Source organism: Labrus mixtus, chromosome 4, assembly GCF_963584025.1.
Source record: "Labrus mixtus chromosome 4, fLabMix1.1, whole genome shotgun sequence".
NCBI lineage: Eukaryota > Metazoa > Chordata > Actinopteri > Labriformes > Labridae > Labrus > Labrus mixtus.
In genome coordinates this window covers 22,761,177-22,777,741 of record NC_083615.1, presented here as the reverse complement: position 1 = coordinate 22,777,741, position 16,565 = coordinate 22,761,177, and the positions used below count along the sequence as shown (strand labels likewise).

The following is a 16,565-nucleotide window of genomic DNA, read 5'->3' as shown; positions in this document are numbered from 1 at the left end:
AAGTGCTAACGGAAGACAATCCAGGAGGAAATGTGTTACAGCGCCATCCTCCGTACATGTAGAATAACTTGTTTTGAGTCAAGTAGTTTCTAATGCAGCTACCAAACCGGTGTTTCTGAAGATAGGTGTTTCACTCTTAGAAACAGTGAAAGCTAGTAATGAGTCTACATTGGATGTGTCTGTGTTGTTATAGGCTTCAACACGCTCACCATGACTGTGTGAATAGTTTATGATTGCAAAATCATTTCACCAGATGCCAAAAAATGTGACAAAACGCAAAACATATAAAATCAAACTCAAATACATTCAAAAACAAAGCAAATTTTTTTTATGAAACAGTAAAAACATTAAGTCACTCAACAAAAACAAAAATACACCTACAAAAACTTTATTTTTTACCTTCTGCAATAATATCTTAGCTTGTTTCTTAAATGCGCTTTAAGTTTCATGACATATTTCAAAGTTTCTTTTAACTGTATTTGATTTCAAAGAATATTCTTGCACTTTGTGAATTGTTTTTGTGGTCTGGTGAAATGTTTTTTTGGGGGATATTTGAATATTTGCGCAGTTGACTGTACTTTAAAGGAAGTCATCTGTAAACATTTGTAAATATAAAGATACTTCTTCTATAATTGCATTCTTAAAATTAGCAAACTCCTTATGACCCAAGAGTGCAATTGAAAAAGTGTTTGGGGAAGTTGTAACAATGAAAAAGTGTATCTCATCTAAAAGCACACCTTACAGTCATGACATTTCTGCTGTAGTATCTTCTCTGGAGATAGAAGGTGGAAGTGATGAAACTTCCTTTACAAGCCATTTGTGGATTTCAACCCAAACCACATGAGTCACACTACACGAGAAAAATACATGGTCCTTGGTCATTTTTGCAAAATGAACAAATGTTGTCATCGATATTGAAATGCAGTCTAAGAAGTTCTTTAGAGGGATACATGTTGTTAATAATTTTGAAATGTGTTTCTTTGGTTTTAGGGGGTATAGGGAGTTTGAGATACAAAGATCTAAGTTTCCCAATAGAAGCTTCATCAAATTTATGTAAAATGTAATTTTTGTTTTGTTTTCCTGGGAATGACTGAACCAAGTTCTGACACACATACACACATACCCACCCACTCTTTCCTGGTAAGAGACCAGTTGTCCGGCCAAGAAACTTCTAGGAAATGGTCTTTATATAGCACACATGTCTGATTGTTCAAGAGCATTTACTCTTCTACAGTATTGTGGCAAAAATATATTGAAGCTGCTTGAGTTTTGATTGTTCAGTTGATGAGTCTATGAGCAGTCTCTCACCAAACGTTAATGAAATTGTACACTAGATAAGATAATCCTTATTGATCCCCAGTGGGGAAATTAAAGTGTTGCAGCAGTAAAGGACAAGAAGAAGTGCATACATATGATGACAATGATGGACAGAATAAAACAGTGAGATTACATACAGATAGTTTTATTTGCATTTTGAAAATAATACAAAACGTAAAAAAATGTCAATGTTTGATACTGATATTAAATTAAAAAAATAAAAATGGAAACAAGGCAAATTAAATCACCCGTTGGACAGGGTCTTCTGTGGAGTTTGCATGTTCTCCCTGCATATGTGGGTACACTTGTGTTGTGCTTTAGTAGCCATCTTGACAAGTGTCTACTCTGGATAAAATACTGTGTATTTACAAATAATTCACACAGTCCCAAAAACTGTCTGAACTTTGTCTTTAAGTACTTGTATAAAATGTCATTGTCAAAACAAAACATCAGACCAGAGATACAGGTACGTTTTCTCCCAGATAAATTATTTTGAGTAAGATGTATTCATTACTAATCTATCAAGCATTTGAGTTTAAAAAACATCAATAAAATTAGCAGTGTTTGTCCATTATCATGAAAGTAATGAGTACAATAAAGGGGTATTCCATGAGTTTTCTCTTTTTGTTAAACAGCAGCCAATAAAATATATATGCTTAAAGTCAGTACCATTAAAAATAGATCTTCATGTAATCTTCATGTATCGTGCTGTTTTGCATTTGGAATTATTGTTGAACTACTAGTATTCTACTGATACCATAAAGAGCTGTATAATGGATTGATCAGACGATTGAGAGTTATACTGTATATGCAAATTAATCACAGATAATAATCTTGAGGAAACTGAAAGGGTTGCAAATGCATGCATACAGGTCACAGATGCATTGCTAAACAAAATCTTTCGCACACATCTGAAAATAGCTGTGATAAGATCTCGTTAACGTCTTGTCTCTATCACCCCAGTCTTGACCGCAATGATTTACCTAAAGGAGAACTGACTCATGGGTAAGTAGTGATGCAGTTTACCCTGGAAGATGCCTAAACAGAAAATGTTAGTCAGTACTTTTGGTTTGTATTTATAAATCCATGATGCTTTTTATTCAGATATACTTGCTGTGTTTTTTGGGTGAATGTGTTTTTCTGTTCCTTCCTGGTAAAACAGAGAGCTAATGTAAATATCTTTAATCGATTTATCAAACTTAATTTATATAGATCACAACAAAAGTTACATTCAGAACCGGTCAAGACTTTACTTTTTTAAAATAATGTTTAAAGAGATTGATCATGAGATTATTATGAATTAAGCAATGAACAAGCACTTATCGATCGGACAAGGAAAAAAATCCATTTGGGCAGAAACCTTGAGCAGAACTGGCATGGGACAGTTTCTTGAACTTTGCTCGTCTGGGCAGTTTTTCAACGAATATCTTTTCTTAAAAGCAAATGCCACCATTCATGATATTTGAGTGGGCCGACCCTTCTTTTTTTTTTAAAGATTAATTTGTGGGCTTTTTGTGCCTTTGTTGGAGTGATTGGACAGTGGATAGAGTTGAAAATCAGGGAGAGAGACAGAGAGAGAGAGAGAGAGAGAGAGAGAGCGAGAGAGAGGAGAATTACATGCAGGAAAGGAGTCATTTAAATTTATACTGGTCGATTAGAAGAAGGAGCTATGAGGGATTTGTTAAAATATGGCAACCAGTCTTGAACATGGTTGATCCCTCTAACTACAGCCAATAGTATCAATAAAATTGTAATGTAAATGTAATTATGTCATCCAGTCTTACGGGTATATTTATTGTGTGTATCTCTCGTGTTTTTTGTCATTCTATTTATTAATTTGGTTTTATTGTCTGTTTTTGTTCGTCTTTCTTGTTTCAGTTGTGAATATGGGCCCTTTTGTTGTGTGTGTGCTCTCTTGAGGTTTTTCAAAAGCTATAAGAATAGTGGCTCTGTACACATTTGAAAATGGATGTACATTTAACTACAAAAAGTTTGGTGCTTTGCATTTATTCCTATCGAGATTAAACTTTGTCAATTCTGAATTTGGGTCTTCTTTTGTGAAAAATTAATCGAAAAAAAAGTCCCTTTAACCAGAATACAAGAACAATAAAACACTTGGGCATTATCTATAATTTTGCCTCTGAACTTTTAAAATTTCACACCACAGATGAACTTCACACATGTATCTAAAAATACAGAGATCAGATAAAACACACAAAAAAAGACTCTTCCCCTTTGTGTGGTAGGGAGGTGAGATTAACAAGAAGACTGTGTGACATTTCCGTCCCCCAAACTAGACACAAGATGTTGGTTGAGTTTCTTGGTAGTGGAATACAGGGGAGGTGTGGGGGATTTCTGCCTAATGGCGTTTAATGGAAAACTGACATCCTCCACATGTCAGTTTCCCAATGAACAGAGTATAAATGAAACGCTGTGATCACAGTCAATCACAACAAGGAGAGAAGAGAAGTTCAGCATCACCATCATCATCATCATCCTCATCGTCCTTACAGCATCATGAAGACTCTCCGCATCATCCTGGGGCTGTTGTTGCTCTGCGCCTGCTGCTGCACTGCCATGCGTGAGTGATCTCTGTTTGTGCCTCTTCATCCTCACAGTTTGCTCACAGACATGTTTGTATTGACCTTATTCTTCCTTTGTCACAGCTGAAGGTTTGAGAAGCACAGCACCTGCAAAGTGCTGCTTCAAATTTTCTGAGAAACAAGTTGCAGAAATACGTGTGAGGACCATAACCAAGACCGACGTCTCCTGTCCACACAAGGCTTTCTTGTAAGTTTGTGCGCCATTATTTTTCTCTCATATTAACTAATGTAATGATAAAAAGATTGGTGGTCTCTGACCTCCGGAAAGGCTTCATCACCAACTTCTTTTCTGAGCATCACTGTTTGAAGTGTTTGAAGTTTTACCAGAACCAAAGTTATAGTCTTAGTAAGAATTGATTCCTTAATATACCTGACTAAACATAAGATCATGCTCGAGTTTAACCTCCACAGTCCTGTGTATTTTTAACACACTAGTGAACTTTTATTTGAGTAGATTTCTATCACATGTTGATTTCATTATTTTCTTCTTTGTGTTTTGCAGAGTTGAGACTATCAGAGGAAAAGAGATGTGCTTTAAGCACAGTTTTGAGTATGCTAAGGAACTCTATAATAGACGGCACAACAACAACAAGGAGGGCAGCAGCCAATAGCCCTGAAGAAGATATGTAATATTTGCTGGATCAAAGTGAAAAGTTTTAATGAATGAACATATATCGATTTAATGAGATGTACTGCTGGTTATGTGCTTATCTAAGTAAAGTGTGTATTGTTGGAACAACAAAGTATTTTTTGTGAATGATTTATGTTTTTGTCTTTACCAACCTCTGATTTAAAAAATACATGTGAGACCTTGCTGTAGCTGCTGCAAGCAAATAAAATGTTTAAGTTAAGTACTTTTGCTGGCTCTGACAATCCTTATTGAGTCTGAACAGTGGAGACAAAAGTTCACAAAACATCCTCTCCTGGATTACTGGATCAGAGTAAGGGTTAGGGTTAGGATCAGGCTGTGAAATCAGTTCATAAATATGTCAGGAGAAAGGATCAATGAGAGAGCTGAGTAAACTGCAGAACTCTCCGTGGGCTACAGAGCTTCATGCCGTCTTTGAGGAAGCTGAGTCACAGTACATCTATAGAAAAATGTGACCATGCAGTGTGAACATGCTTATAGGAATAGATAACTGTCTGGATGTAAAGACAAATAGTGGAATGATAGCTTGTTAAAACCAAAACTTTAGACATATATTCAAATCAAGCATAATGAACATTATGTCAACGCAAACTTCACAAGAAGTCAAAGATCTTTGGTTGCTCATGAGAAGAGGAATCCTCGGGAGGAACACAGACTGTGTGAACTATGTGATTTAAGAGAAGTCGAGTATGAATCTCATTATCTTTTGTATTGTCTCTTTTATGATGACTTAAGAACATCTTTGATATAACAGATTTAAATGATATGTACATGTATAAGACTAAGCAAGGCTACATATAAACAAGTTCTATATTCACATTAAATATGTTTAATTTATATATTTTTTTAAAGATATATTCAGTATGGTATAGGCTACATACTGAATATATGAAGACTGACTTTAAAACATATTAAGGATTTGATATGTGTAAAAATGATACTTACAATAATATATAAAGTCTCATGCAGGTGGCATCGCGTTATCCATAAAAGACGTCAGCTTGGATCAACCACACCATCTCTTTTGTCTTGTTGGCATTTTTTAAGGTGGTTGAACTCACACAAATGACCTCCTAGTCTACTCATTGTGGTCCCCTGCAGATACTCATCTGCTGATGGCTGTGTCTTTAAAGAACCTCCGGAAGTTAGACTATCAGAGTTGTAGGCTATGTGGTACAGGATGAAGAGAAAAATGGAGGACTGCCCCCTGTGTTGAAGAACTCTGAAGTCATGCAGACAGCACTGGGGGTAATTTGGTGAGGTCACAAGTGGCCTGAATAGCCAACAGACAATGAAGAGTTCCTTACAACAGGTCTAAAAAGAAAGTATCTTTACAGTTTTCTCATTGATTTAGGCTCATTTATTGAAACAGTCCTAACATCCTCTAAACAGTTTCATGGTACATCAAAACTCTTTTTGAGTCTGAAAAAGATAATTGTCACCCAAAAAATTTCATTTATGTTTCGAAACCTGTTTTTTACGTCAGTAAATCAGTCAATGCAACCAAAATGAAAAAAATTATTTGTCATTGTGTGAGCCAGTCGAACTCGGAAAAGTTTCCTATAGAAAAATCTCCATTCCTTCGATTTATTCTTTAAACTGAGTTTTTTAGATTCGGTCAGTAGTAAACATAAAGATGACTTAGTCTATAATGTAACCTATGTGCAATGAATTAATCTATTATTATTTGTTATAGCCTCTTCAATACTCCAGTCCAGTTGGTGGCGGTAATGAGCCTCCAAGTTGGTTTGTCAACCTCACATAAAAAACAAGGAAGTAGAATAAGAAGGCGATCTGGCTGACCATGGCTGCGGTTGACAGTGGGGCAAAGCCCCTTCAAAATGCCATGAAAATGGCAAAAGTTGCCATACAGCTGGACGGAGCGAACAAACCTAAGGTAGGGTTGTACACCGCTTGTCTTGTTATGATGACGGGAAGATTTTAAGCCAACAGGAAACTGACAAAGATGTAAACAGACGGAGAGGGGCGGGAGCTGACAGTGGGTTAGCTAGGTAACCTGTCACTTAAGGATGTTGTGTCCTGTTTTGCGGTCGGTCCGTAAACGCACCTTCTGTGATACGCAAACACCTTATAATAAAGTAATAGATAGAGAGAAAGACTACGGTGAATTTGTGATTACATGTGTCAAGTTTTTTTCAACACTGACTATTATTATTACTATTATATTATTATTATTATTATTACTATTATATTATTATTATTATTACTATTATATTATTATTATTATTATTATTATTACTATTATATTATTACTATTATATTATTATTATTATTATTATTTTATTATTATTATTACTACTATTATATTATTATTATTATTACTATTATATTATTATTATTACTATTATATTATTATTATTATTATTGTTACTATTATATTATTATTATTATTATTACTATTATATTATTATTATTATTATTATTATTATTATTACTATTATATTATTATTATTATTACGATTATATTATTATTATTACTATTATGTTATTATTATTATTATTATTATTACTATTCTTCCAATTAAAACCAATAGGTTGTTTTCCAAAAGCAGGAGTGCATTCATTGCTTGTGTTATACTAATGCTAAAGTATTCATGAGCACCATGCTTTTGCATTACTCTGTCATAATAATGTTATGATGCTATTACATTAGAACTATAACACTAGTATAAAGTTAAATATTAACTTTGCTTAAAAGATGACTTCTCCAGGCTCCCTAAACATTAAACTGCTGCTTTATCACAACAGAATAATAAAGAATTATTACTCTGAGAAATAATGTAATGTCTGGAAACACTGAACAAGAAGGCTTAAAGATATTCGCCTCTTTCTTAGCTTCACACACTTACTTGAAGGACTGTCAAGAAAAGAAAGCTAAGAAATTTAAGGCATCTCAAAGATAAGGAATATGCAGTAAAGCTTGTTCTGTTGTTGGAAACAGGAAGTCCCATTCTAGAGATTTGTATTTTAAGCCGATGGCAAACTGATTAATAAGTGTATGCAAATGTGATTGGGCAAAGTTCCATTTATAATTGTGACTATTGCTATTTTTTATTGGCTGCAGTCATGTTTACTCTATACAATAATGATAATAATAAGATACTACATGCTTGTTGTCTATCTGCAGGAAGCCTACTGTGAATACCTCCGAACTATCAACTACATCTCACATGAACTTTTGGAGGAGGCGGGATCACAAAGTAGGGTCTGAGTTGTGACTTATTTAGCCTAACAATCACAAATCTAACCTCAAGATTGTTTCTCAATGGCTTTTTCAGTTATGTTGCATACCCTACAGACTTGGCAATAGTTAAAAAAAAGTTTTACAAGGCAGCTTACTAATCAAACTGGCTTGTGCTGTTTTCTCTTTGCTCACCGAAAAAATTCCAAAGAAAGGATAATGGAGGATTGAATATCAAGAGCAGTGGTTCCTTACGTTTGGGACGCGCAGAATAATGAAATACTTTATCTTTGTCTCATGAGCTGATGTTTTATTTTTTTAAATAGGGCCACTGTGTACCATGACATCTATCATTATATCAGTCGCTGTGTAGTCGTTCCAATCAGATGTGAACTAAGCAGCTAGAATTCAGCAGTGGCTTGTTACTTGAACCAAATTAAATCAGATATCAAATATCATGCAGGAGTGACTTTTGAAACTACCTCTCCTGACTCTCATGTCTCTCTCTCCTTTTCTCTATTCCATCCTCAGAGGAGGGCGAGGTGGTGGTGGTGGTGGAGGTGGAGCGGATGTTGAGGCTGGCAGAGCAATGTCTGGAGCGAGCCAAGTCATTTATAGGAAAAAGCGCTGACACTGATAGCCACTCTGACTCCGTCTCTGCTCCCCCGGTCTGTCCTCCTAGCCTATCAGAAGCCTGTCAGACTGCTGCCGCCACTGCTTTAAACACAGGTAAATACATCCTCCTTAATCAGAGCCACCTCTTCTAGTCACATACCGTGCAATCACTGCTAACACAGAGCCTGCCTCAGGGGTCACAAATCAAAGCTAGCCAATGTAAAGCTACATGATTGTGTCCAATAAGCCAATCAACTCTTTTTGTCTCTCTGTTTCATCTCTGCTCTCACAGTCCCACCATGTGATTCTCCTGTGGACGCAGGGTGTAAAGCAACCAGCCCACAGAAGACAGGGCACCGCAGGGTTATGTCAGATGGTAGTGGGGAACTCTCTCCGTTTCTGCCTCCTGAAATCTTCCAGCGATTACAAACGGTGGAGTCACAGGACGCATGCAAGAAGTAAGGGGCCAGTTTTTATCAGGGAGTTCAAATGTTGCTCCATTCAATGATAGATATTCTCTGCAGAGAACAACACAGCACAGATAACAGAGATTTCTAAGAATCAGTCTCTCTGAGTTTCAGCTAGATCAGGTCAAAGAATCTTACTCTTTCATGGCTTAGATTCAGTTATCTCAATTTTAGGCATGTGGTTGGAAATACAATTAGAAGGTTTTACTCTTTAATTCAAGTTCCAAGGATTCAACACTGTTGCCCCCTCTCTCTCTGATTGATTACCTTTCCTAAGGATAAATCACATCAGTCTTAAGTGTATAGTGGCAAAAATATCCTTTAATAAGATTTAACTCAATCCTGCTGCCACGAAATGTAGATATGCTGATGCCTTAATGAACGTTTCTTTAAATTCTTTAATTTTGGGGACAACATTTTTATTACTTAACATACATCAGAACAAAAAAATGTTTTCATTTCCTCTACCTTCCTTTCCAAAAATATAGAAAATTGGAATGTAGAAAATGGAAAGTTTGAACCATGGTATAAGTGCGTCAGGGTGAGACTTTAAAGAAATAGGAAACAGAAAATCAATATGGTTATTTTAAATAAAACAGTGTTATATTCTGGGCTTACTTGGCTCATAACTTAATGTAATGAACACATCTTCATGAAAAGGTAGGGAAAAAGTTATCCTTTCCATAACATAAAGGTGATTCATATTTTGAATTCCCTGCTGTGTTCATGGGGCTTCAGGAAGTAGCCTGCATATGCATTAATAACGGGTCATACATTCAAAGTATCCAAAGGATCATTTCTGGGGGAGGACTGTATTAAAGATGCCTTTTCGTTCTAATCACTGGACACATCCAAAACATATGACTGTGTTTGGCTTCTTGAAATATCACATTTGGCTGCAAAATAAGCGTCACGCTTCGTTGTGTTAGGAAACCCAGAACCCTTAAAGGTGGTGCATTTCAACTGGATTTTAAACACATCCATCCAACCTGCACTTGAAACTGAAACATGTTCTCTTTTTGCAGATTTTCCTTTCAATGCCGTCGTATGTGATTTTCTTTTTGCTTCATGAGTTCTTTATGACGAAGTCAGCCATGTTGATTAGAGACTTTCGTTGACACGCCTTTAAGTGACATATTGCTTTTTTTGTAATGTGTGTATGTCACACTCCAGGGAGCTGACACCGATTGAAGAAGCATCACGTTTGAACCAGAAGTTAAAAGCCAGTTATGAAGCTCGTCTCGCACGGCTCACTCCGGGACAGGCCTATCAGAAGACGTCTTTGGTATGTGTCTTTGTTTGTTCTTTTGTGTGAGAAACACATTTTGTAACCTCTGACCAATATTTTTTTTTAACTTAAGCTTAAGATACTAACATTGATATCTAGAGTCCTGTTTACAGCAGGTATCAACATGTTGTCTGAGTGATTTGATCACAGTTGGACAGACTTAAATACAGGCAGGGGCTTGTCCCGACATTTTTAACTGGGGTGGCCCACCTTGGGCACACAAATTAATGCATTTTTTTTAACCCTTTCTATCCCCACTAATAATATGTAAGTAACACAATTTGGCAACATGTAAACCTTCTTAGCTTGATTCTTTAGAGACTCAAAGTCAAAGATGTATGTGCAAAGTCAAAATTTGAAGTACTTATAAGATTGCAAACTCTTGTAAACTGTCTAACTTGCAAAAATACATTTATAAGCAATTAGATGCATTGCAAGTTAGACAGTGTTCTGTGCACAGGTTGTAGCCTGTCGAAACAGCCAGAATAGTTGACTTGTACTAAAGTCCCGCCTCTGATTAAAAAAAATAGCCAATCATAGATTTAGATTTTGCGATGGCAAATCAGATTTCAAGGTCTTATACGTAGGTGGTATGGGGCACGTTGGGTCCACATTTATCAAGATATTTAGTATGCATTTTCCTGTGGCACAGCAGGTAGGAGACAGATGATTTATAGAGCGTACAGATCAAACTGTTGTTCACCTGCTCTCCTCTCTGACGCTGGTGCACATGACTGCAGCTCTCCTCTTCTCCCTTCCTCCTCTGTGTCTTTGTCACCCCAATTTAAGGTGCAAACAGAGGAGAAAAGAAATGAGAAAAACCCTCAGTCCAGAAGCTGAGAAATAAGAAATACTATGACTACTCTGATTTAAGGTGCCTGCACAACTAGGGACATTAAAATTAGCCCTGGCTGTATTTGTGTCCAGTGCTTAATAGAAAAAGTTAAGATGTTGAAAAAAAAAACCACACTACTAAACACTAGCATATGGGCAAGGTTATTGTGAGCATGTCAGCATGCTTTGGTAATTATTTAGTTTAAGGTACTTGTGCACCTAAGTACAGCCTCTTATAGCTGCTAGCATGGCTGTAGAGTCTCAGTCGTGTTTATGGATGAAAACACATAAAACACACCATTAGTTTTAGTCTCTGTGGTGTTTATTCTCCCCTGATTGCACAAGATGGAAAAGTAACTAAAGTGAAAATGCGTGGGAGTGACAGAGTGATAAAACTAGAAGTACCCTTCAGTCTAGCCTTCATGTTCTGCCCTGTAAAGCACACTTCCTAAATGTTTCTGCAGTATACTGCCCCTTATCTGATTCAAAGCTTGTATTTGATGTACAGCTGACTGCAGAGACAAAGCCACTCTCAACAGGCGAGATGAAGTGCAGTGTTTTATGTACCTGGAAGTTGAACCATTCTGCATCAATGTCCTAACAGCAATCAACACATATACAGTATCAAATATTCAAGCATCTGGAACGTGCAAGTATCCTATAAAATAAATTATATATTTTTAAGTTATTCATTGTAAATAAATGATATATATTTGTCTGAATTCGGTTGACGACAGTCATTCATATGGATTGATTGATTTAAATAATTGTATTCATTAGGGGCTTATCCAGACTTTTTTGACTAGAGTGGCCCAAATGAGGAACCCGTTTATGCAGAGGTGGTATAAAGTGTTGTGTCGCACATATGATGAGCATTGATTTCATTTTCTTTCTCTAGTGTCTAAGCTGAATTCTTTAAGGACTGAAAAAGATGATGGGAGTCCAGTCGCAATTTAAATACCACATTAAATGCAAAGAAAACTACCAGCAGCCTGTAGAAACACAGCCTAAATAGTTGATTCTAACATGAGTCCCGCCTCTTACAAGGCTGATATTTGGGGTTAAGGAGTTTTGGTAGGCACCTGGGTGAGCCAATCAGATTTCAAGGGTGGCCCAGGCCAACCCCCTGGATCTGCCACTGATATTGTGAAGCCTTAATTCTCATAATATACATTTTTTAAGTCATTACTTATATATATAAATAATATAGTAATAAAACCTATTAATGTGTATGAACTCAAAGGAATCATGTCCTTGATATAAATGAATTGCTTGTCATTAAATACTTTGAATCTGTTCACCCATGGAAATAAAAGTCTGAAAATGGTTCTAAGACCCTCCTTTTTTATTATAATTAACTTATCTGACACACAAATATTTTTAAGCAATATAAGATGACAGTTATTTTCGATATTCTTGAAAAGTTGTGTCCATTGTGTAATCTGAACGGGGTTCAACAACATCCTGTATGCTTTTATTTTGAAGTCCGTGTGGTAGTATTTCTGGTCCGGTGTCTCTGTTGACGCTGTTAGATTGCTGCAGCTTGTTGTCGGTGAATGAATAGGCTACCTGAGCCAGGAGGAGTGGGATGATAAGATATCTCTCTACCATTCCTGTTATTTAGGTCTCATACGTCTCAGTTAAACAGAAACATTTCTCCTCTCGTCGTAATTATCTCTTTAGTGAAATTTAAAACTAGGCACAACGAAAAATAGTAAGCGAGAAATGTAATTTAATGTTACGTTAAACATATTTACAAATTTAAACAATCATTAAGTTGAAGAATTCGCCGCATATCAACTTGTTTTACTGTTTTATATATTTTTTTAATGCATGGTAACTCATTACTCAAATCAGGAAAATGTTTCGGCGTCAGGTGGAGGTCTGTACTTTCTGGAAAACACTGAAGCAGTTTGTGAAGGTAAACCTTTTATCAGCTTGCTAATTAACGCTGCGTCACTCTAAAACAATGCATACATTCGTGCATTGTCTTCCCACGTCCCGACTCTGTTGAGCAGGAAACTTAGAGACCTGTCATGTAATATTCATTTTGTTCATTTTTGTTGTTGAAGTAGTTTAAGTTTAGTGCGTTGCAGGAGCGAATAGGTCTAACCTTTAATTCAGTAGGCTGACTGTACAGCAAATTACTTGAATGGTGTCTGCAAGCTTAGAAACTTGTTTGTTGATCCATACTGCTCTAGATGTCACTGTGTTGACTTGATGCAGTCTCTGGCTCGTTGTAGCAGCGGATGATATAATGAATACATAATTAGATAATTAGTTAGCAGATTTGTTGGCTCCCATTCCACTGCAAAATGTAACACGGTGGTAGATTACTTAAATCAAAGTGTAATTCTAATATTTTCAAACCTCAGCCCTATTTTGACATGTTTTTGGGTTCCCAACAAAATAATCAGGAATTGCTCTTGTAGATTATTTCAGACAGCAGCTGCACAACAGGCTGAAATGTCTGAAAATAATCCATCGGAACATTGTGTCAGATTAAAGTACCGGTACATCCACTTGCACTGCTTATTTTTTGCTATTGATAGACTTGTATTATTATTCTAAGTGTCAAACAACATTATAGAAATGATATGTACAGAGAGTCATTTTTTGTCAAGACTAAGGTCTTAAAACCAGAAAGAGCAGTCATATGGCTCTGTTCAAAGCCACTGCACTCACTTGACAAAAACAATTTGTTCAACCTTTAAAACAGGAGCTGCAGGTCTCCTGCTGTCTCTGTGAGTTAGTTCTAAGTTTTATGGACATTGTTTAGTTGGGCTCATTTTCCTCTGAGGATAACATTGCAGCCATTTAATCCAACTTTTGCTTTCTGAAACAGTTGCAAAACTTTTTGTACCAATTGTTAAATTAGATTCCAAAACACATAAATAAGACCCAGGATTAAAAATACTGGATTTCGGCTGTAAAACATCACTTGTAGTCACTCCCTTGTTTAAAAGTTCATCCCGGTTTGATATGGGAATTTGGGATTGTATGTATTTAGTGGTTTTACAAATCTAACTTTATTTTTTTTACCTCCAAATGCCAGAGGCAACCACCTGACTTTTTGTTTCTCCTGGTAATACCAAGAAATCTGTGCATTAATTTCCAACCTTCTTTTTGGTTGAGTGAATTGGATTTGAACAGATACATTTATATCCTCTTCTCTTTTCCAATGCAGACACTCTCTCTCCAGCGGCAGATGATGGAGAACCTCATCATAGCCAAAGCAAGACAGGATGCTGTATCCTTTTGTCGTGAGATTGTGCCCTGTTTTCCCTGGTTTTAAGATTTCGGTTTTTGTTTCTGCATTGTGAGTGTGTCTCAGAAGGGATCGGTAACAAACATGATCCACATCTGAAACACAAGAGCCAAAGAGAATGATCTATTTTAATATGGACTCTGGCATTTCAGGCATTTAGAAAGTGAAGATTTTTAGTTTGTAGATTGCTAGAAATGATGACTTAAACATTATTTAATTGCTTACATTATGGCCTTAGCCATTGTTTAAATGTTGGTTGTCTAAATAAAATACATGCACGCAGTCCTGGAAAAGAAGAAGGCCCTTAAGAATTTCTGATTTTGTAGCAGAGGCTTCAATCCCTTTCATTTAAATTTCACATTGATACATTAACCACTAAACTACGACAGAGAATTGGATACTTGTACAGAAACAAAGTGAACTTCCCTTTAGTGAGTAGAAAGCGAATAATTGAAGCCATCTTCCTATCTGTTCTGGACTACGGGGATGTCATTTATAGACATGCTTCTGCCTCCACCCTAAAATCATTAGACACAGTTTATCACTCCGCCCTCAGATTTATCACTGGTGACAAATATTCCACTCATCATTGAATCCTGTATGATAAAGTTGGTTGGCCTTCACTAACAGTTAGACGTGAACGGCATTGGCTGCTATTTATTTATAAATCACTTGTGGGTAATCTACCAGCATACATCACTTCTTTATTAATCTTGGCTGATAATCAGTATCAGACTCGATCAAGTGACTGGCTGATGTTAACGGTTCCACATGTAAAAACGAACTTTGGTAAAACATCCTTCACCTTTTGTGCTGCACACACCTGGAACACAATACAAAACACATTCAAACTCAATACAATGGTTACCATGGGTCAATTTAAAAACCTGATCACAGCTCACTGTACTCATGAGTGTAAATGTTATTAACTGTAGTTCCCTGCTTACTGCTTATTCTTCTGGTCTTATTATCTATGTATTTTGTCTTCGTTGTTTTTTGTCTTTTTTTTTTGTCTCTTATTCGTTTTAATTGTACTCTCGACGTCATTGTAAATGAGGGCTTGCCCTCAGTGATTTCTTGAGAATAATAATAATAATGAAAATGATTTTAGAAATAGTCCTTTTGTAACTCAGAATGCTTTATTGATCTCACTGGTTTCTCAGTCAAACAGAATCTAATAGAGGCACTTTAGTGTTGTATATTTTCTTGGCCCATAACAGTTTCACAGAGTCCCCCCCTCCCCTCCCCACACACACAATTTTTCACGTCCTTCAAAAGTTGTAATGCTAAAGAAGCTCCTTATTCGAACACAAAGACATAAGAACCTACACCTGATCAATGTGAGGACTATGAAGTTAAGACGTTTGTCCTTAATGATTATTGAAACATTAGCTCCAGAGGAAGATGGAGGAGAGGAGACTTCGATTGCAGGAAGAGGCCAACAGGTACGCCACGATTCTCTACAAAAACATTCAGACAGGTTCAAACATTGTTCTGTTTTTAGCTGCTGCCATCTGTCTCTGAGCTCCTAAAAATAGATGAGCGCTCTTAAGCTCCCTTTAAACAGAAATCTAGCTCTTACTCTGCTCCTTCAACATAACTTCAAGGGTAATGTGTGCTGAGCTGACATTTCTATATAATATAAATAAATACAAAATGGACGGTAATTGACTTTTTTGAAGAATTAATCTTAAAGAATTGTCAGGTTTTTTCTTCTATATTCAGTGTATTTGCTGTTTCATGAATATTGATGCCAGTTATGTTGTACTAGGTTTTCTAAACTTGATAATTATGTTGAAGCGACCCCATAGTGACCCAGTAGTGCACATGTAAGGCTCCTTTAAGAAACTCTGGAAATATCTATTGGTGTTGTTGTCTGAACCTAAGGCATTGAGTAAATTCTTGGAAAGGCTGTCGTCTCTTTTAGAAATTATTTAGAGCAACACAGATATGAAGGTTTACTGTCACTTTGGCTGTTTTACTTCAAATATATCTATAAGCACAGAGTGATGCCCTTAATTCTACCAGTTGGGTTATCTACAGAACGCTGAGGTACGTTTTTGTTGCCATAATTAACACGTTTATTTAATCTTTAAATTTTCATAATCCTTTTTAAGATGCCATTAGTTTTTTAACTGATGATGTTTTGAGAAGAACTAAGTTAACATTTGGTAATGATGGTTATTTCTGACAGTGGTTTATTGTTACAGATCAGGGGACAAAGCCAGTAATGCCTTTGTGTTGATTATCTTGGAAGGATAAGGGTTAAGGATATTCATATTCATTTAAAATTGTAAACAAATGATCTGTATTTATAAATGT

General features: G+C 36.2%; 3 protein-coding genes across 3 annotated transcripts in view; 2 read left to right on the top strand and 1 right to left on the bottom strand.

The window, feature by feature from the left end:
- si:dkey-238o13.4 (uncharacterized protein LOC560780 homolog) overlaps positions 1 to 16,565 on the bottom strand; it is a 171,544-nt gene that overhangs the window by 118,400 nt on the left and 36,579 nt on the right. The gene's annotated exons all lie outside the window — the stretch shown is intronic.
- LOC132973607 (C-C motif chemokine 13-like) lies at positions 3,578 to 4,771 on the top strand. Its single transcript, XM_061037153.1, has 3 exons — positions 3,578 to 3,898; positions 3,984 to 4,107; positions 4,423 to 4,771. Exons 1-3 carry the CDS (start codon positions 3,835 to 3,837, stop codon positions 4,529 to 4,531), a joined length of 297 nt encoding a protein of 98 aa, XP_060893136.1. The 5' UTR covers positions 3,578 to 3,834; the 3' UTR covers positions 4,532 to 4,771.
- vps9d1 (VPS9 domain containing 1) overlaps positions 6,350 to 16,565 on the top strand; it is a 29,329-nt gene continuing 19,113 nt past the window's right edge. Inside the window, exons 1-7 of the mRNA XM_061036425.1 lie at positions 6,350 to 6,466; positions 7,718 to 7,790; positions 8,303 to 8,500; positions 8,679 to 8,844; positions 10,027 to 10,138; positions 14,163 to 14,225; positions 15,636 to 15,688. Of these exons, the coding sequence (XP_060892408.1) occupies positions 6,374 to 6,466; positions 7,718 to 7,790; positions 8,303 to 8,500; positions 8,679 to 8,844; positions 10,027 to 10,138; positions 14,163 to 14,225; positions 15,636 to 15,688 (758 nt within the window). The 5' untranslated portion in view covers positions 6,350 to 6,373. The remainder of the gene's footprint in view (positions 6,467 to 7,717; positions 7,791 to 8,302; positions 8,501 to 8,678; positions 8,845 to 10,026; positions 10,139 to 14,162; positions 14,226 to 15,635; positions 15,689 to 16,565) is intronic.

Coding starts and splice junctions, on each gene's coding strand:
- LOC132973607 (XM_061037153.1), top strand. CDS start 3,835: ATGAAGACTCTCCGCATCATCCTGGGGCTGTTGTTGCTCTGCGCCTGC. Junction 3,899..3,983: donor CTGCTGCTGCACTGCCATGC/GTGAGTGATCTC, acceptor CCTTTGTCACAG/CTGAAGGTTTGAGAAGCACA. Junction 4,108..4,422: donor TGTCCACACAAGGCTTTCTT/GTAAGTTTGTGC, acceptor TGTGTTTTGCAG/AGTTGAGACTATCAGAGGAA.